The following is a 21,594-nucleotide window of genomic DNA, read 5'->3' on the forward strand; positions in this document are numbered from 1 at the left end:
ATATGCTGGAGGAGAGGGCTGCTCTTCAGGGATCTCAACAATCTGGGTCTAGCAGGCAACTCCTAAAGTTCAGCAGAGGCAGATGCCAAGCCCTGCTGGAAGGAGACTGCTGGTGATGTAGGATAGGGCTGAATGGATAGTAGTTCTCACTAAAGGCCTTTGGGAGTCCTGGTGAGCATCAGATCAGACTGGAATAAGCTGAGGGGCCTTTAGCCTCCATGCGGGTTGTCTTAGCAAGGGTGTGGGTAGCTGGTGGAGGAAGGGGATTCCTTCTCAGTATCCCAGTGCACCCCGGAGTCCCGGGTCTGGTTTGGAGCTCCCCAGGACAGAACAAGGCAGACATTAACTGAAAGTGCAAACTCAGCAGGAGTGACAGCTAGACGAGCTCACCTCTGCCTTCTCTTGCTCTGAACAAAGAAAAGGTGACAAGAAATGCCTTTGTTCAGAGCAAGAGAAGGCAGAGGTGAGCTCTTCTAGCTGTCACTCCTTCCTCACGGACACGCACAGCGAATACAAAGTTCTTGGACCGGTAGGACAGGAGGCAGCAGATATATTGCAATACAGGGCAGTCTCAGAAGATTGGAGGAGCCCTTTTCTTCCTCAGAAGAGTGCTTAGCCTCTGGAAGAGGAACACAGTGAAGCTATGGAATCTACACCCTTCTTTGAAATCTTCCCCACTCAGCTGCGCAAGACCTGGAGCAATCTGATCTGTTGGGTTCAGCTTGGAGTAGTTGGATCATGTGGCCTCCAGAGGTCCCTCCAACTAAACTTTTCTTGTTAGTTTACTGTAGGTCCTCTAGGTTCTGCAAATCACTTAATCCTGGATCTGGCCTCCCTCTGATTATATGGCAGTGTCTGTAGTTAGATTCTGTTATGGAATAACTTCTTTTGAAGGAGAAAAGCTTATTTTTACATGCATTCATAAAACGCTCTGAAGGAGCTCTGTAATTATCAAACAAACTTAAGATAAACAGAGAGCACTACTTCGCTGACTACTGTCCTCTAGGCAAACTTGATGAAGCACAAGTAAGAGCCTGAATACTTTGCACAGGCTTCTTTTAATGTCAGGATCCCACTTCACCTTATAGGATCTTCAGGTCTTGGAATCAGTCTTGATTTATTATGAGATGCATCTTTGCAGTAATTATTTCCTTGAAATACAGAATAAAATTAGAAGTTGTACATCTAAGATTTTTACACAATCTGTACTTTCCTTTATTCCTCTCTGCTTCTCAATTGTTTGTCAGGATAGACTTTGTGATCTTAACTGTTAAGCTAACTATCTGAGAAGCTTTGAAATTAGATGGATTTGAGGATTTTCCCTCGGGTATAGGCATGTCTGTAAGAAGTCACTAACCTCTTCTTTTTCTCACTTCCACTCCAAACAGTCTTGTATGTCATCTCAATTTAGAGAATGGAAAGAGGTCATTTTTAAAGACTGAACACTTGTGTCTGTGGATTCCTCAAGCTCAAGGAACTCAGATTTGCCACAGTGAATGCATGAGAACTGCAAAATATTATTTTTTTTATTGTTTCATCTATTATAACCATTTATTTTGTAGGAAATTTGGACAGAATACACGCTGATCTGTGTAAAGAGTAACTGAGATCTGTAGCCAAGGTCTGTTTGATTGGTTTACTTTTGCATCACTCTATATAGTGAAATTTATAGTCAGTATGTGAAAACACATCCAGGAGGATTTTGCTGACTCAGCTCAGATAGGCATGTAGTAATTTGGGCTGAGTATGAAAAGGTGTGTCTAAGATATACATGCATCTTCATGTGATAGTGACCATTTCTTCTGTTTTTGAATACATTGCAACTAAATGATCTTGTCTTGCCAGTATTATCTTGATAATAAGTGACCTGAAACTTTCTTGTTGTGAAAGACATTTAAAACCTTTTTTTTCATTTTATTCTTTCACTGCATGTTGTTAAGGGAGAACAGCAATGAACAATTTTAGCAAGGTTTGTAAAGTTATCCTGGATATGAACTTCACTGTCCCAAAGGTGAGAGCTACCCCAGAGTAGCAGGTAGTTATCCATCCATTCAGTTTGTTCTTCACTGATCTAGCTCTGGAAGGGGCTTGCATGTGATGTTTCTTGGGAAACCAAATGTGTCTTTCCTCTGATGGAAGAAATGTCGAAGTGGAGCTCTATAAACCTTAAAATTTATTTATTGCAAGAGTTGTTCTTGCTTGGAGATTATGGTGAAAGCAGTGATGCTTTGATTGTCTAAAATCTACAGAGACACTTGTTCTAAGCTACGGTTAGGCTGATCTTTGCTGAAATTTTGTAGCTTTAACAATGTGGAATTTCATTGTGCATTTGTTCTTACTGTTCTCATCAATACTGTTTTCATGGCCATGACTTCAAACTGTCCAGGAGGTGTAATATTGGATATGGGAAAGAGAAGGAATGTGGACTTGAAAAGCATATAGGTGTTGAGGGAGGTTGTGTGGTCTGGATGTGTGATCTAAGATGGCCTAATTAACCTTAAAATTATTCAGAATTATCTTCCTTAATTTTCAGGATTTATCCAAATAAGTGTTCTCTTTATGTGACAGCAGATGTTGTTTACAGTAGTGCCTGGCAATTGACCCCTCATTTCTGAAATGTACCATCAAATCGCTTTTTGCATCAGAGAACTGAGATGGAGTTTTTTAGGATTTTTGATTGTTTGTTTACTTGCTTGTTTGTTTGTTTTCCTATGTCTATCCTATTCTATCATTACTTTCTATCCTATGTCTATCATTACTTTCATCTTCTGATAGGAGAAAAAAAATATAAATATTTATTCTTTGGAAGGAAGTCTTACTTGATTTTAATCTATAGATTTAGACATGCGTCCAGTGTCCAGATAAACAGAGGAGGAGAAGACATCAAAAGGAATGACTACTTTGCAGAAATTGCCTCATATTTAGTTCCGTTATTATAGTTTGTGTTAAGTGTGTCTCATAAAATTTTATTAAAATGGTTTAGATTGGGGCATAACTGATTCTTGATTCTACTGTTTATTTTTAAAGGTGGAAAAAGTATGCACAGGTGATCATATGGATGGACTCCTTTATCCCGCTAAGAGGGTACCATCATCAGTGAAGAGTGATACAGAGCAAGGAAAAGCATCTCAAAATGTTACTTCTTCAAAAGCGGACCCCTTGTTAAAAACAAGCATGGAAACCTCAGCTGCTTCTCTTGGCAGTGACTTCAAGCAGAAAGTTGTCAACATCCTGATGAAGTATTCCAGTGGCCTTTGGGCTAATGCACTTCCCAAGCTGTACCAAGACGCTTACCAACAAAAATTTCCAGAGGGCGTTCTAAGTAATCTAGAGTTGCTCTCGGATGTATGCACAGTGGACCATATTTCTGACAACCCAAAAAAGGCCATCCTCTATGCTAAATCCCCAAAACCCATTAATGAAAATCAGCATGTCCCCGAGAAAGTCCAAATGCGTGATGATGTGAAGGCTGCAGCTGAACAGCAGAACGAAGAATCCAAAGAGCAGTATCCAGAGAACATGCCTGTCCCTCCTCTAGTCATTCCAGCAGAAGGATCGCTGTCTGTCTTGGTAGTAGAACTGAACAACACTAATGAGGTTATAATTAGGCAAGTTCTTACTTCAGAATCACTTTCAGTTTTATTTGTCAGTCTATATATTCTTATTATTAAATTTTACCATAAGACAACAGATGAACTGGAGATCTTGCTAATGCGCTTAATGATACTTAGGAATCCTTGTCTATGTGTTTGAATAGAAGTTTGCTGAGATTGATGAGCTTATCAGTTTTACCCTTATCTTGTCTGAGAACCAAAGCAGGCTTGAAAGACATATTAAATAAGTCATATATGCTCAGAGCATTGTTTAGATATTGCCTTGTAGCAATATGCATCAAAGCATTTTTTTTGTTTGTTTCCTTATTTTCTTTTTCCTTCTGAAACTGACTACCCAGTCATGGTTTGAACCTGTTGAGATTACACTGCAGTTTTCACTTTTTGGGGTAGATGAGTTTCCATTCAACAGTGAGTTACAAATACTTCTTATAAGGTTTTGGTGGTGGTTAGTCTGTCCAACTTCAGGGGATACTGTAAAAAGAGGATTGTAGTTGCTGTGTTATGTTATATTATGGTCCTGTGTCAGGAATTACCTAGATAAGCTTAATGTGATTCACTGTGGGTATAAAACATAGAAATGCCAACAATTTGTTAAAACTATAACTTTCTAAAGAATATTTTGTTCTAAATTATTGCAAATTGACATAAATCTTAAACAGTTTTATGTCACCTGAAAAGATGAATTAAACTTTTTTCCTGTCAGTTTTTGCAGTTTCAGCTTTTATTAGCTCACTCATTCCCTAAGAGTTTGATTAGCTCTCAATAGGCTTGTATGCAGATTACTTAGCTGTGAACAAACCTGGTTCTTTATTACTGTTTCTCAATATTCAACATTAACTGTAAAGTTAAAACTTTTTTTTCTTTTTTTTTTTTTTTCTTTTTAATTCCTCTAGCCAACAGTAATGTATTGGAACAGTAAGCCTTGGAACTTACTTGATTTTCAGCCCGCCAGTTTAGTTCTCTGAGCTCATATTACTGTAAAGGCTGGGAATTCTTGGAGAAAAAGTCATACTTGGGGATTATGAAAGAAATTCTCATAAGAGAATGTTGACATTTTTGTTTTAGATGCTAGCACCATTTTATACTATGCTTTTTCTTGAAGTATTTTGTACATTTTAGTGGCTGGGATAACAGCAGGGATCATGCTTATAAACTTGTTTTCTGTACTAGTTTTATCAACTTAAATTAAGGCAAGAGCTTTTGCGTCTGTACTTTTACTGAGTGGACAAGTTAATCATTTTAGTGAAGGTAAGACTGACAGAGTTTGTAAGTGAACTTCAGTTAAAAACAAAGAAAAACAGTTGGCAGCGTTACATAAGAGATGTATTTTGGGGTACTTTTGTGAAGGTTGGGTTTAAGTTTCGTCTTGGAGAGCAAGGACAGTGATGAAAGGTGAATTAATGCCTTAAGTGATTAATTCACCTTAAGAAAGGTGAATTAATGCCTTAAGAGTATATGAGTATATAAACAGAGTATATGAGCAAGTATCTGTAGGGATGCTGAAACAGTTGGACATTCTGCTTATTGCATGCTGTGCATTAAGCAGAACAAACTATTCCTCTGACTTCCATATTCCTGTGCGGATGAGACGACTGCACACAGTACTTTCCTTGTCACTGCACCCCTTTCCACTGTGTTGGCATTCGTAACTCGCTTCCTCTGTGGGCCAGCACACTTCAGCTTTCCCATCTGTTAAGGTTACGATGTCACCTCTGTCATTTGGTCCAGGATTTATTAAGAAGGGCAGTGGAGCTGGTGTGGGGCTAGAGCAAGGGCAACTGAGGAGCCAGGGCCTGTGAGGGTGGAGAGGAGGAAGCTCCTGGCAGTGCTCCCAGGACGTGAGGATGAGGCACCTGGAGACTGGGATCCGCAGGCACAGGGGTCATGGGCGAACAGCTGCGCTCCAGCACGCTGAACGCCTTTTCCAACCATCACGAATCTCTGATTGCCAGAGATTTGACGTGTAGAGGCTGCACTCCAGTGGATGATTTAGAATATGCCTTATTAGAACAGGCTGGCAGAGGGGAAAGTCACTTAGCAAGTTCAGATGTCATGAGAATTAGCTACCACTTTGAAAAAAAATCTGAGGTCTAAAAATCCTAAATCCCAAATCCAAAGGCTAAGTCCCTAAGCCTGTGTGTGCAAATTAACTACCACACAAGGGAGAGGACTGCCAACTCTGAGACCTCTCCCAGAGCTGAGCGGAGAGTTCTCGACTGCAGGGCCCGCTGTCTTAGAGGAGAACTTAGCTCAAAAACTCAGGAGCCCCCGTAGGCATGTCTTACACCCAGGTCGGATAGGATGTGGTCAACACATTCCTCTTTGCTGGAACGCGTTCTGCTATGTTTTTCTGCCAGATGTTTTTGCAGAGAGCAGGTGTCTGTGTTGACGTTTCCATGTACCTTTAGTGACTGGATAACAGCGTGCGCTGTTGTTGTGACCTTGCTGCTTCCCTGAGAATCGCTGTCTCAAGGCCGAAGGCTCCTCGGAGCCGTGTGCAGGTGCTGGGGTAGGGAGCAATCCCTCTACCACAGTTACTTTTTTTCCCAGGGCCAAAATGAGGCTGATTTGCCTGTAGGTCCCCGGTTTAATCTCTTGGGCTTTCCTAAAGTTAGTAGCCACACATAGTGTTGTCTGAACCTTCCCACGTCTTCCTCAGCTTTCAGAGATGGCAGCAGCCTTGCAAGGGCAGCAGCCAGTGCTCTTAGTGCCCCTATGTGCATCCTATATGGTCCCATAGACTTGCATGGTTCAAGACTTCTCAGGTGCTCCATAACTTGATCCTCAGCTGCTGCTACAACTGAGTATCCAAATTTGTGTTCAAAATGGAAAGCTACTTTTGTAGCTTATGCAACAAATACCTCCTGTGAAGCATTTGTCATCATTTTCCTTTAAATATTCTTCTTATTTTTTAGCCCGTGTAGTTCTGTTTTTCTAGTACATAGTAAGTTCATGTTGTTCAGGTGTGCTGCAGCTCATCCAGGACAGCTTTGTGTGCAAATGATGCACTCTGATGTGAAACAGAAGTAAAAATGCAAAGGATTTCCTTGGTATGTGCTGTCTTTTCTGAGATGAAGCAGTGCTTTTCCTGGTTGATGAAAAGAACTAAAGATAGTTATTCTGAATGATTTCAGCATCCTTCCAAATGCTTATTGTCATTTTTAGATCCTTTTTTCCCCCTTTTTTCTCACTGCATCAAGATTCATGGGAGTGGTTTTGGGTTTTTTTGTTGTTGGTTTTTTTTTTCTCTTGACATTTTTTATCAACCATGGAAAAGAAGCTTCAATTCTTAGATTTCTTTAGATTTTTGCCCTTATCTTGAAACGGAGATGTCGGCCCACCCAACATATTTTCACAGTCTGACCACAGCAGGCAAAGATCAGGACTTAGGTCATCAACATAATGAAAATGTACAGTGAGCACTTAAAATACTGGACCAGTGAGGAGAGAGAATTCAGCTTAACTGGTGAATAGCATTTCTGTTTTACTCCAGAATAAGGTGGATAGTGGATCACCGATAGTAACTGTCCTGTAGCTCTGAATAAATGGCTTTCAGTGGCATTTGGTAAGATTGTAAGGAATAACATAGCTTTATTGATGTTACATCTGAGCAAATTGGAACTACCTGCCATATGATAACTCTGAGTTGAGGCTGCTTCATTAAAAAAAATCCTTTAAAGCTGCAAATTTTGGACCATGGTTCTCAGACAATATTAAGCAATAAATTCTGTGTAGGTAATAGGGCGTTGATTAGTGTCTACTTGGAATGAGTACTTAAAAGACTGTCTGCTTCGTGGGCAAAGTCACTCATCTTCAAGGTCAAAACAGGTCTTGAAGGAAATTGAGTGTTTGTTTTTTGTTTTTTAGGGGGGAGCATAGAGAGAATGTTTGTGTGGATGCAAAAAAAAAAAAAAAAGGAAAAAAATGCACGATTTTGCTTTTCTTTGCATAGTCTCACAGTCTTTTTCACTCCTATTTAAGAAGTGTATGGAGGCTGCCAGTTACTGCTGCTGTTCGGCAGCACTAGAAAATCAAGATTACTCATTGTGTCTTACTTGAGCAATTTCTCCTGACTTTCTTGGCATATGACTAAGTGTTATTTGGCTTAAGCTTTTGTATTGGAGTACAGTTTAAGACAAAATTCAAAGGTTTAGAGCTATTTCAAATTTGAAACTTGGGATGGTTCTTTAAGAATTCTGTTGTAGGCAGAATGAAGTGAGATGATTGAAATGTTCTTAGATATTCTGTGTACACCTACAGCAGTGTCAAGGGAGAGATGATGTGCTAGGTCCTACAATGGAATTCTTGCAAGAAATAATTGTCATTTTATCCTCAACTGTGAGTTTTCCAGCCAGAGATCTGGAAAATTGTCCCCACTTTTATCCCTTTGAATAGAAAAAAATACTACATTTTTTCACTACAAGAATGTAACTGCTCTGTTCCCTTCACAATGAAGCAACAAGCTTGATATTTGAATTACTATCCATTGAGAGTGATGCTGAATGCATAACAAATGACTTGCAAAGTCTGACCACCTGCATGTAGATTAACACACGCTCTAGAAAAATTATTTTTCAGATTCTTTTAACAAAAAGGAACTTGGAAAGCAACCTCAATCACCTTTGATCAGCCAAAATGCTTTTTAATGCAATTTTTACCTATTCCCTGAAAATAGTAAGGCAAGAAGTTCTGAAAAATTCAAGATACTTCTACTTTGTGTTAAGTATCTTTAAGAAACAAATGTTAAGAAATAAACTTTTGAATAGCACATATACACCTACCTGTCTCTACTCCAAGTTCCTTATGAAGTATGTGTTTACATAGAAGTAAAAGGGCTGTTAGGCATGAAAACCATATATAGTCGAATGATATGGTAATCATATCATTCATTTTCAGTCTGGGAAATGATCAGATGCAAGTTAATAATTTTAAAAGGTGTGTATTAGTACAACAACTGCACAAATTCCAGGTGTATATACATCCAACCTCATAACAAACGTATCTTTTTATAGTATTTTATACCAAACATTGTAGTAGAAATGGCAGTACTAGTCATTTTTATGACTGAGTTTAATGTACTTAAAAGTTGCTGCTAACACAACTTTGGAAATAAGTTTTTCTTCTTTTTCTGATCTAATGTTCCTAAAATGTTTAGAATGTCCTGTTGGATCTTTCACTAAGTTTACATAGTTTAAACTCAAGATTTGTGTTGCAGACTGCTTTGGTATGAGCAAGGTCAGCAGTTTAATAGCAAAATTATTTTAAAGGCTAAGAAGAGAGTGAGCAGGAGGTAGTTTGACAGCTGATCTCTAAACCTATTTTAAATGCCTTGTGCTCTGATCGACTTTAGTGAACTCCTGATTAATTAAGCTGGTGCTCCTAATGGCAGAGGAGCTTTAGAGGTGTCACAAAAGTTCCATGTTGTCCCTGATGCTACTCTGCCCTTTGGGTCAAGTTCCTCTACATTACTAAAATAAACTAGAAACAGCTTTCACTAGAAATCTTGTTGAGTATGATAGGCTTTATACTGCTGGACCATGTTTAGCTCTGGACTATACAGATGTTTATATGACTTGCTACTTCTCTATAGCCCTATTAGTCATAAGAGTTTCAATACTGATGTGCTCAGAAGCTGTATTTATTTATAAATTATTCATATTTTAATATTCATGTAAGTGTTGATACGTTTTTCTGAAGCCTTTTGTAATCACATCCTGACTCTTGCAATTTGTTTTTTTCTAAAATACTGCAGGTATGTGGGTAAAGATTATTCTTCTGCACAGGAACGAATGGAAGATGAGATGAAAGAATATTATAGTTGGAATCCTTCAGTGTCACTGGTTCAGTCTGTAAGTGTTGGGCAACTTGCTGCAGTGCATGTTGAGGAAGATGCCTGGTTGCGTGCTCAGATAACTTCTGTGGAAGACAACAGATTAAAGGCAAGTAGCTATTTGTTTTCAAACTTGGAAAAAAAAAAAAAAAAAGCTTGAAACTTTCTCTACTGGTTTCCTTTAATACCTGTGGTATATGTAGCAAAGTTATTAGAAGTATTCATCAAAACAATCCTCAAAGCTATAAAAACAAAAGGCAACTGTAAAATGAAACTGAAATGGTACTTGAGTTTTCAACACTTAATTTAAAATTCAAAATTGCAATTTTATTACTTTTTTTTTCCGCAAGTAACTTCAACTAATGTAGGCTGAGTCTTTTTCTTTCTGTCTTTCTCTTTCTGTGAAGAAATTACTTTTTGTGGAATGATTGAGGAGGATGGTTTTAGAGATCTCAAGAAGGAAACTTTCTTTATACCCTGAAAATGAAAGTGGTGAAAAAGAAATGATACTAATAGCAATATATAACACTAAATTGCGGAGAAGTGGCTGGTCTATTCAGTGGATGCACAGAGAATGTTAACGGAATATCCCTAGACTCAAGGCCTCTTTCTTAAAAAGGTATTAATAATCGTGTTTTTGTTTCCTTCTCCGTTTTCAGGTGTGCTATGTTGATTATGGCTTCAGTGAGGTGGTTGAAAAGAAATATGTGTACAAACTAGGCAAACAGTTCTACTCGCTTCCATTTCAGGCTGCAAAATGTAAACTGGCAGGTAAGAAAAAAGCACTGTTGACTATACAGACTTGTTGAAGCATCTCAGCCTGCATGTTGGGATTGTTGTTTATAATAATATCATAGTTTAGTCTAGGCAGATAAGAGGAAGGAAGGAAAGGGAGAACAAAAGGAGCAAGGAAGGAGGTGACAGCTTTTTTAAAACAGAAAAACAACTTGATATCAGAATACCTGATATCTGCCTGAGGGAACTTAAATTGTTTCTGCCCTTAGCTTATGTGGAATGAGCTTGCATGATTTTGCCCTTTAATCTGTTTTTGCCTAAGGAAATTTTGCCAAAATATTCGGGGATGTGTGGAACAATCTAGTAGCACAACTCCTTGTTCCAGAAATAAGGCATGTCTGTTGGTTTGGTATGGTTATACAACTGCATGTGGTCCCTCAAATCAATTTGAGACAACCTCTAAGTACTCGCAGAAATCCTAGACTGTGAAGGAAAGTTACCTTCCCCAAACTGGCCATTTCTAACATGTACATCTCATTTCACGTGTAGAGAAGTATAGATTGTTTTTATTTGCACTCTTTTTCCATTATACATTTGCCTCGATTCTTTATGGAAAAGATGTTGATTTATTATGGTTTTTGAGGTAGCATTCTATGTTAAAGAGGGATAAATTAGGCAGAGTACAAGTGGGGATGCAATACAAATTTTGTTCTACATCCTGATTCTTGTTGCCAATGCAAACCTGATTATTGTGTCTTCCTTCAAATAAAGCGATATATGGAAAGTATGGCTTGTTTTACAGGGTTGGAATTCTTCTGTGATGATCCTGTTTTAGTAAAGACTGTGGAAGCACTAACTTGCAGCAAGATATTTGCTGTGGAAATACTGGAAAAGAGTGATATTCCTCCTCTTGTCCTCTATGACACATCTGGAGAAGATGATGTCAACATCAATGCTCTGTGTCGGAAGGCGCTGTATGACAAGTCCCTTGAACTGCACCCACAGGTACCATCTTCCTGCTTCTTGCTTAATTCATTAAAAATTACTGAACACTCAAGTATAGGATGCATAAAAAACTATGCAGAAATTTGCTGAGTTATTATGTGTGTTCTTTTCCCTTTCTTGTCAAAATTTTACCGTTGTAGGTAGATGCAGTATATACAAACGTCAGAATAACCAGCGTTTCTTCTGATGGAAGCCTCTATTGCCAGATACCATCTAAAGGCATGACCAGAGTCTCTGAAATCTTGCAGAAGATAGAAGACTGCTTCCATTACAAGGTAGACACAGGATGAGGGAAGTGATGGAGTAATGCGATATTTCTTTAGGTTATCAGTCCTTTTCCACACAGGTTCAAATTACTGAGATATTTACAGACCATTATCAAAATGGCTCCAAATTCTTTACTTAGTCTTTGAGAGAAAGCCTTCAGAGTGAAAGTTTTTCTTCATTCTCTTGTTCAGATATTGCCTTTCTAGTTGTCACTGTCAGTAACTATCTATAACCTTCCTTGAATAGATTAAACAGTAATAGGATATCCAGTAAGGGTGACTTCACGTGGAAGCTTCAGAGGGAAGTCTACTTCAAAATGATGAAGATAAAAAAGATAAAATCAAAAAATCTATCAAAAAGATAAAATCTGTGCATAGATACTAGCATATACTGTTCCCTAACCCTGTTAGCTCCACTGTTTGTGAAATGTGTAACACATTATGTTTCAAAATACTTCAGTATTTCAACATGTTCCAAAACGTTTTTAGGTGTACAGGTTGAGCTTTAAACAAGTTGAGACACAGTCTGTGGAAATTACCTTGAGCGTATCTCAGTTATTGAGATTCAGTTATTTCAAGCAGGCTGAACATTGAAGAAAACAAAACAAAGCCCTGAGTTGTTCAACCATGTAAAGACAAACAGATATTGAAAAGGTTCATATTTCCTGGGCATAGTGCTTGTGAGGTGACTGTTGCCATTGAAGATAAAACTTGGCATTCATAATCTTTATTGATACGTCTATGGGCATGACATAAGGATTATTTATTTATTTATTTATTTATTTATTTAGCCTGGTAAATTTCATTTCAGTTGTCTTTGGTCTCTCTTGTACCTTATTATCCACTTAGGGTCATTATGGTTTCCATGAGGCTTCCATTTGAGACAAGAGTTGAATTTGGGTCATTAGATGTACTGTTGAATGATGTGTTCTGGAATACAAAATAGGAAGTTCACCAGATGTCTGTCACAACTGGTCATGCTTTTTAAATTATCAATGGTAGCCAGTGGATTTTATATCCTGAACTTCTAAAAACAAGAAATTGTTTTTGGTTTTGCTTTATCCTACTAATTTACATTGCTTCAATGTGCTGTAAGAAGTGTTTCCAGGAATTTAAGCTTTGCTGATGTGTAATACAAGGTATTTCTAAGGCTAGAAAGAAGCTTTATGTTTGAAACTGAGCTATTGCTTCTCAGAATTGTGTGTTCTGTGTGTGGCTTTCGTGATGATGAGTTCTGTGTCAAATAGTAATGGCTCTGTGCATTGTAACTTCTGTTTTATATTTGCAGACATCCGAGTTTAATGTATCGTTACCTTTCTGTGGCAAAATCTGCTTGTTTCCTTATAAAGGAAAATGGGCACGAGTAGAGGTAAGACGAATTCAAAGAACAGCAGTTGTTTCACTGTGTAGAATCAGCTCTTCCTTTTTGTTTAGCTAAATCTGGATCCTTGTTTTCCCTGAAACTTGTTATACTGTTTATGTCTCTGTATGCTAACTTACCTAAAATTTATCCTAAAATGTAGAGTGATTCTCTGAAATAAGTGTTTGTAGAAATTTGCACAACACTAGTTCACTAATAATCTTCCCTTTTTTTCTTACCTTAATTTTCAACCTTAAAATGTTCTGTTTCTCCTTTCAGATTACACTTGTTCACAGCAGTAGGGCACTTGACGTGCAGTTCTTGGACACGGGAACGGTCGCATCTGTAAAAGTATCAGAGCTCAGAGAGATCCCATCACAATTCCTGAGAGAAGTAGTTGCAATACCTCCTCAGGTAAAAAGACATGTTAAAGCTAATTTATGCTAGATCTTTTAACAGCATATGTAGTGTTGCTTCTTCTCGAATTAAGTAGTGAAGTTATTCTTGTTCAATTCATAGTTTAGTTTTTTGTACTGAGAGATGTTGCAGTAGTGGTGTGTGAGTAATGACAGGGGTTACGGATTTTCCTCTGTCTCTGTAAGTACTGAACCTGTCTGCGTTAATAATGTTTCTGTAAATGGGAAGTTGAATAGAACAATGGCTGTTAGGGTTCCACATTGTTAGGTTTTACCCTATATACTTGATTCTGTTTTCAGGCTACAAAATGTTGCCTGGCAGATCTGCCTCTCAACACTGGCATGTGGACTCCAGATGCTGTACTGTGGCTGAGAGATACTGTACTGAATTGCCCAGATTTTAGCATGAAGGTATGCAGCTGAATGATTCTGTTTCTTGAAATCCACCGACCTTTGGAAAAGGCTCTGCAAAGTTAACCATTCATCAATGCTTTTTCTTACAAACATGGCATATAAAGTAAATATATAATGTTATATAAATTTATTTATAAAAAGTTTGTAACCAGCAGTGCGAATGCAGTGTACTTATTCTTTTGACATTTGACATAAATTGTGCTTGCTTAAGGTTGTCAGGAGGTGCTTTTTCTTCTCAAGAATTTGGGAAGTGACTTCCCTTCACGTTTTTTCCTGTGCCGATCTAAATAGGAAGTAGAATTATTTTACCAATAGGTGAGGAGAAGCCCAATTGTTCATGTTTTTCCTGGGCAAAGGATATAAATTAGGGAAATTAGGATATAAATTGGTTTATTTTTATCCTCTTAAGAATTATATCCTCTTAAGAAAGGATAACTTTCTCTTTCTGGTCTTGAAAAATGACTTTATTTTTGTTTGCATTTTTTTCTAGTCTACTATGACGTAGCATATATTACTCTATACTTAAAGTTTCTATTCTGTTGAAACTAAAGTATTACCCACTTACAGTAGTTCAGTTAACTGAAAACACTTTTCTAAATTAAATCTTTTTTTCCTAAATTATAACTGAACAAGACTGACTTCCTCTTAAAAAAGAATATAATTGCAAATACCATCAGAGCACTAAGGGGTATACTTTGATAAGTCTGGTAGCTTTTGGCTTGCCTTAGCATAAAAGACCATGTACTTAAAATAGTATTTTTCTGAGAGCTGTCTGTTACAACAGGCTTTTCTCAACACCCTCCTTCAGCAGTTTGAATTTGGTACTGTCTTTGATTTGCTTAAATAGTAGAAGAATATGCTTTAACTGTGGAAAGCTTTTATTCTTCTGTCTAATACTTAGAAGTAATACTGTCTTCTGTGGATTAGTTTAGAAAGACTAGGTACCTCTACCTGTAAACAAACATATTTTGTGGGGAAAAAGAAAAAGAGATCTCAGTGCCTTTTTACCAATACAGCTATCAATAATCTAGCATAAAGAAGAATAAAATAAATGCGAAAATAGTTTTAGTTCATCACTTGAAAATTATGCATAATATGAACCTGAAAACTTCTTTTTTTTTTCCCCAGCACTAATGTAATAGACTTTGTCTGCCATAATAAGAGCATTCTGAAGTATTAGGGATTAATCTTTAATAGCCTTATCTAGTTGTTCAAAACTCAGTTGAAATCTCAGTTCCAGCTTCGTATTTACTCCTTGCTGGGGGATCAAATAGCCTTTTTCAGCTGCTGTGCTACTTATTATCCAACAAGAGTTAACATGCTCTGGATAACTCCATAACCTGTGCAAGGAACTTTTGCTGTGTTTCTATGAAAAGCCATAATCTTCTGTACAAAACCAGATGTGCATTTAAATTCATTAGCTGGAAATGAAACAGCTTTTTCTTTTCAAAGGTGGCTAAACTGGATGACTCTAAGGGAACTGCGCACATTTACTTGTTTACTCCGGAGAATTTCCCAGATCTGGATCGCAGCATCAACCGCCAGATCGTAAACGCAGACTTGTGGAAACATCAGAAAGATGTTTTCTTGAGCGCTGCGGCCGGCGGAACTAGCTCCACAAAAGTGGCAGGTGAAACTATTTCAGCTCTGGGATTAACCAGCATGGAGAAGAGTTTCACCGACTCGGCCAAGACGGCTGTAGAGCGCGGTGGCGCGGTGCCTTCCCTCGAAATGCCTCCCCCTCTGCCCCTATCAAAGCTCGGGAAGCCCATGGATGTCTACATCTCGGTTGCCTGCCACCCGGGTCACTTTGTTGTCCAGCCTTGGCAAGAGCTGCATAACCTGGAAGTCCTCATGGAAGAAATGATGCTGTACTACAGCATGGCAGAGGAGAGGCCTGTGAACATTGAAAAGCACAAGCTGTATGCAGCACAAGTTGAAAACAAGTGAGTAGGTACTTGCTGAAAGCAAATTCTTTGAAGACAAGCTTTTACCTACAGCAGTACTTAAACCCTACTAAATCATCATCCTTAGTTCTTTTAGAATTAGTGACAGGAATACATGTTTCTCATTAAAACTCAGCATCCACACAGTTTCTTTGGAAAATACTTTGTCTGTGTTGCTGACAAAATCATGGATGTCTAATGATACTAGAGAGATTAAGGGAGTAAATGAGGTTGCAGTTTCTTCATGCTTCCAGATCACAGTTAAAAGAGTTCTTGTTTATTCAGATTGCACCAGATCTGGAAAGCTTAAAACATGTCTGTAAGGGTGATGATATCATTATTGTTACTATTGTTATTATTTTGCCATAGGTAGCTTATTCTTGTGCTTTGGCTGTGTGTGAAGACTAATTCAAATCTTCTGCTCTTACTTTCCTCCTTTCTAGGTGGTACAGGGTGATAATAAAAGGAATTCTTACAAATGGATTGTTGTCAGTTTATGAGCTGGACTATGGTAAACACGAGCTTGTCAGCATGAAGAAAGTACAGCCGCTCCTGAACACGTTTAGAAAACTACCCTTTCAAGCTATAATAGCTCAGCTTGCAGGTAGGTTGTAAGGATTTGCAATTTTCTTTGACTAAAGTCTTAAGCAGTAGGGCTACCAAATAAGTAGAGATGTTGAAGGGTGGTGACATCACCAATTTTTGCTAAAATGAGCATATATTCACTTAGAAGCCTTCATGAACGTGTATGCTGACGAAGTAGCTCTACTTTTCCCCTTTGTATAGGTGGTGATAATTCTGTTAATCCAATTTTAATGCAGTGGTAGAATTCTTTCTGAAGTTTGCTTAAGGTTTCATATCAACTGCTTTCCAGTGTCACTATTATGTATCATTTTATTTGTGAAATTTAATTTGCAGAGACATGGGGAAAATGAAAACTAAACAGTTTTCAGTTTTTTAAACATTGTACCCCATATGAAGTACAAAATTTATGAGATAATCTGCTGAAAAGAACTTGAATTCTTAATATCCTAATCTACATAAGCACCCTAGAGGCTGACTTCTGGAGAAGTTTTTCTTGATTTTTTTTTTGCACGTATTTTTTTTAGTTCTTAAATGGAATCCAGAGTTGCCAGAAGGGGTGGTCTAGGGGTACATAGTCTAGGGGAGGCAGGGGGGCTTTCACCAAACTCAAGCAAAATATTTGGACTGAGAAAATAGGACATAGAGAGTGTGCATACATCAGATAAATTTTTTAAAAAATGGCTAAAGTTGGCTTCTGCTTGCAGTCTTTCTTATCCAAACTGTTCTGTCCTTCTTCTGCATTGCTTTCAAAAATATTTGTTCTTATTTAGATGCTGCTTTTCACCTTATTTTTTGAGGGGGGGAAAAGTGGGAGGGTGGTTGGTAAATGCTAATCTAGACTTTGGTTACAAAATATACTTGTATGACGTGACAGGCCATAACGTTGGTGCTCTGACTGTCGGTTGCTTTTTGTGGATCTGCTTTCCTGAATAGCCTCTGTGTGACTCGTGTGACCCCTTTTAAATTAGCCAAGCTGGCTGTGCTCCTACTAGGTTGGAGTCCTGGGAGGGCAGCGCTGAAATGAAGCTGATTTCTAGTTGTGTCTGCTGGGAATTGTGGGATCCAGCTGAGCAAGCCGATAAGTCATCCAATTTTCCTGCCTCGGAGAAACCAGTGCAGTTTGTCAAGCTGCCCTCTAAGCTGTGTCACACTGCCAAAGCAGTCCAATAAAGCCAAGACAACCAGCAACTATTTGCTTGCTGTTCTTCCACTTTTGCTGCCTTGTTTCAAGTCTGTCTCTTCTCACACTCTAGTATATTTTCTTGCACAGTCCCTTCTGCTTCTGCACAAAAGCCTTTGCTAGTTTTAACTACCTCTTTTCAACTGCTGACTTCTCCTTCCTTCTGTAACCTGCAGGAGATGAGTATATTGTCTTGTCCTATCAGTAGCAAGCTGCTGCTAGCAATGGAAGTGCCATCACTTTGCTACTTTGCTTCTTCTCTCTTAACTTGCTGCTTGGATATTCACCTACAAAGTCAAAGCCTCTTTGTCTAGATGCTGCACACAATGTTGGGCAGGGAAGGCCGAGTCTGCAGCAGTCACTCCTTACTTTGCTGGTGACAGCCACACTCGAAAACCTGCTTGGAGTCTCAGGTCACATTCCTGAGCAAACCTTCCTTGTGGGATGATGATGTCAAAGAGAAACAAGATGTGGGAGACATTTCTCTCCAGTTCTGCTCTCTGCAGGTGTAGCTTGGGCAGAGATTTTAGCAACTGGTATTACGGTGTTGAAATGAGGAAAACTTAATCTAAAACAAGCCTCTCTTAAATCATTTCAGCAACATCAGGCAGAATCAGGTCTTTTTTGGTATCTGATTTGTCTGGGTAGCATAGCTTGATTGTACGTGATAGCTATCACAATTTGAAATGGACACTGCCCTTCACTTCTGCAAATTTGTCCGGATCTTAGGACTTCAAGAAAATGAATGGCCTATTCTCTGTAATTAACCTTGTTTGCATGGGAGGTGAGTGACCCTGCATCTTTTGTAGAGTTAAGCTGCTTTCAGTAGCCCTTCCTTGAAATATGTCTTTTCTCAAGCACTTAGACTTGCCCCTGCTTTCTATAAACAAGATGATTCAGATTAGTCTAGTCTAAAAATGACCTTTTTGTTTTGCATTGTATTTGTCCTAGGAGTGAAAAACCAGCAGTGGTCGGAAGAGGCATCAGTAGTGTTTCGGAATCGTGTAGAGAAGAAACCCTTGGTGGCACTGATACAGGCAGTTAATGAAAGCACTGACTCTTGGGATCGAAAAATAGTGACATATTTAGTGGACACATCTCTTCCAGACACTGATATATGGATTCATGATTTTGTGTCTCAAGATCTTGTCGAGTTTTCAAAGGTTAATTAATCATAACTTCTGAAATGTAGCAGCTCAGATTATTTAGCAATAAAAGGAGTAACAAGCTTTTGAACAGAAATTTAACAGTTCTTACATGGCCTTGAAGATATGAAGGTGATAATTTTGAAAAATCTACCTGTGTTCTGTGAAGCATTTTATTTAACAAGTTTGGGTTCTATTGACTTCAGGTTGACTTTCTGAAAACTTGCACTTTGTTTACCACTGTAATACTAGAATACTTGGGTGAAAATATTAAAAAAAAAAAAAGTTATTTATCAGTAAAACAGTGGCTTTTTTTCTTGTGATCTTTTCCTGATTTTTGGGGACTTCTTACCTAAAAGCTCACAGACATTTATTTGATATTCCTCCCTTGTTTTTAATTTCTGCCTCTGATACTTTTGAAACAAGCAGACAATCAAAACTAACTTGTGAATTTAGTGTCTGAGGTGTACATAAGTGGTGGGGGGAATTTTCCCACATCTTAACTTGCTGTGTTGAACAGGGGAAAATGCCTGGTACGGGGACAGGGAGTTCTCAGAGTGCGTCTGTGTGGTTAAACTTTCCCAGGAAGATATCTGCTTTGTTAAGCTAACATAACATATGCTATTTGTTGTTTGTTAGAAATGATATCTCTAATTCTTTCTTCTGCTGTTCTCCCTACTCCCTCGTTGTGAGTGTTTTTTATTATTATTATTATTTAGTAGCACATTCCTGGTGTGCAGCTAAGAAACTCTCAGAAACTGTTGCTTCCTTGGAATGGCTTATGAGCACAAGGATCAGTGCTTACTGGACTCCTGAACACTATTTTTGACCGTGTTTAGATTTTAAGGGCCTTGGAAATATTCAGAAGAGCTGTAGATTTTATAGTTTTAAATATTTTGCAGCCTCAATGCGAGTTTGCTTTTCACAGAACCACAGCTTTGTGCTGGTTGGAAAAGGCCTTCAGGATGCTGCAGCACAGCCGTTCATCCATGACCCCCGTGCCTGCGGATCCCCGTCCCCAAGCTCCCCATCCACCCGTCCCGTGGGCGCTGCCGGGACGGAGCCTCCAGCCCTTCCCGGGCAGCCTCTCCAGGGCTCCGCGGCCCTTCCCGTGTGGAGGCTCCTGCCGCTGTCCCGGCGCCCCTCGCAGGCGGCTGCAGAGAGCGATGGGCTCTGCTGGAGCCTCCTGCTCCTGCCGCCCTCCCGGTGCCGACCCTGCACATCCGCATCCCACCCTGCGCTGCCACAGGGAGCCCGGGCGCCCGCGAGCCCACCCCAGCCCGACCCTGTCCGGCCCGTCCTGCAGCACCCACCATGGGCCCAGCTCAGCCTGGGCAGTCAGGCTCGGCCCCCTGACCCAGCCTGTCCAGAACCCTCTGAACAGCTTCCTCCTTCACTTGTGAATTTGCTGAGGATGCCCTCCGTGCTCTCACCCAGTTCATTGATAAAGATATTAAAGAGGAGCAGCCCCAACGCTGGCCCCTGCTCGTGACCAGTCACCAGAGGGATTTAACTCCACTCCCCACCCCTGTCTGGGCCTGGCCATCCAGCCACTTCTTCACCCACCAAAGAGTCCACCAGTGTAAGCCATGAGCTGCCAGCCTCTCCAGAAGGCAGGGGGGGGCCGTGCCAAAGCCTTACTTAGAGTCTAAGATCACAGCCTTTCCCTCATCCACTAGGTGGATCACATGGTTGTAGAAGGAGAGGAGGTTGGCTGGGCAGGACCTCCTCTCATGAACCCGTCTTGGCTGGGCCTGATCCCCTGGCTGTCGCACACGGGCTGTGTGATCGCCCTCAGGATGCTCTGCTCTGTAACTCTCCCTGGTACTGAGGTTGGGTTGACATGAATGTCGTTCCCTGGGTCCTCCATGTCCCCCTTCTTGCAGATGGGCATCACGCTGGCCAGTGTCCCGATGTCTGGGACCTCCCCTGTTGACCAGGGCCATTGGTAGATGGTGGAGAGCAGCTTGTTGAGCGTTTCTGGCACCCCCCACAAAACGCCCATGTGGTCCCATCTGCCCCCATAGACTTGTGGGTGTCCCAAAGGAATAGCGGCTTCCCGACTGTTTCCTCCTTTCACAGTTCCTTTTAAACACAATTTCAAAGCTTTACACAACACAAGCCAGTGCAGGGGATGTTTCTGCTTTATCATCTTTAAGATATGCTTTATCATCTTCATCACTTATCACAAGGGGAGCTGACAGACTGTTATCAGGCTATCTGCCTGGGGAAGGGCGAGCGGCGGTTGCTGCCTCTTCAGTTAACAGGGAAATGACATTTTTCCATTGCGTTATAGACCCCCTTGAATGGGGCAACGAAACAGGAGGAGACCAGCCACCCACTTGGAAGAACGCTTCCCTCAAACTGGTGGATTTCCAGCAGGTTTCCCTTCTTATAGAAAGCCTAGGATTAGCTATTTTATGCAAACATCTGTCTAGATCTCTTTTGCTGGTCTTGGGTTTGTTCATGTGATTTCTTCCGTGTTCAGGAACCAGTTTTAGAAAAAACGTTTAAATGGCTTAAATAGCCAGAGGGGCGTGGGGGGATATTTTTCCCCTGAGGTTTAATAGCTCACGCGGTATCACACTTGTGCACTCATTTGTGTGTGTCACATCATTGTTACAGGGGACAAAAGCTGTAGACTGTGAATTACCTGCTTGTTCTGGAAAATGGAGGGGCTGGTTTTCCAGTGGGTTTCCCTCCTAGACAAAAAATGAACGTTGACTCTCAGACTTGGCCCTTTGCCTCAGCGTCTGGGCGTTCAGAAGTGCTGGAAAGGACAAGTGGTCAACTTGGGCTGTACTGTTAACTTTTGCACAAGTTCCTAGGGAAGAGGGAAGGCTCTCTTTGCATAGTAGCAGCCAAGTAGTTTAGGACTGTGGGGCATTGTGGCTTTTCCAGTGGTGTATTAATCATCCTGCTTAAGATTTTGGTAAGACAACTCAGTCTGCTAGTGTGTGTTAGTGTGTGGTGTAGCAAACACTATGGACCGTTTTGATCCCGCACACTCGTCACTAAGGAGCCTTGCCTCTGTTCACCTGCTGTTGGTATGGTTCCAAAGTCTCCTCTGATGCTCTTCTGTGGTCCAAAATAATGTT

At 39.9% G+C, this 21,594-nt stretch overlaps 1 protein-coding gene across 1 annotated transcript in view; it reads left to right on the forward strand.

Moving 5' to 3' along the window:
• Window positions 1-18,744, forward strand: part of TDRD7 (tudor domain containing 7) — a 44,749-nt gene extending 26,005 nt beyond the window's left edge. The window contains exons 7-17 of the mRNA XM_026041274.1: window positions 3,028-3,608; window positions 9,367-9,553; window positions 10,104-10,215; window positions 10,982-11,184; window positions 11,325-11,459; window positions 12,739-12,819; window positions 13,090-13,224; window positions 13,527-13,637; window positions 15,093-15,586; window positions 16,030-16,190; window positions 18,303-18,744. Of these exons, the coding sequence (XP_025897059.1) occupies window positions 3,028-3,608; window positions 9,367-9,553; window positions 10,104-10,215; window positions 10,982-11,184; window positions 11,325-11,459; window positions 12,739-12,819; window positions 13,090-13,224; window positions 13,527-13,637; window positions 15,093-15,586; window positions 16,030-16,190; window positions 18,303-18,523 (2,421 nt within the window). The 3' untranslated portion in view covers window positions 18,524-18,744. The remainder of the gene's footprint in view (window positions 1-3,027; window positions 3,609-9,366; window positions 9,554-10,103; window positions 10,216-10,981; window positions 11,185-11,324; window positions 11,460-12,738; window positions 12,820-13,089; window positions 13,225-13,526; window positions 13,638-15,092; window positions 15,587-16,029; window positions 16,191-18,302) is intronic.
• Window positions 18,745-21,594: the final 2,850 nt, after the last annotated feature.

This window comes from Nothoprocta perdicaria, unplaced genomic scaffold (assembly GCF_003342845.1).
Source record: "Nothoprocta perdicaria isolate Ctin4 unplaced genomic scaffold, notPer1 scaffold_280, whole genome shotgun sequence".
In the NCBI taxonomy this organism is placed as follows: Eukaryota; Metazoa; Chordata; class Aves; order Tinamiformes; family Tinamidae; genus Nothoprocta; species Nothoprocta perdicaria.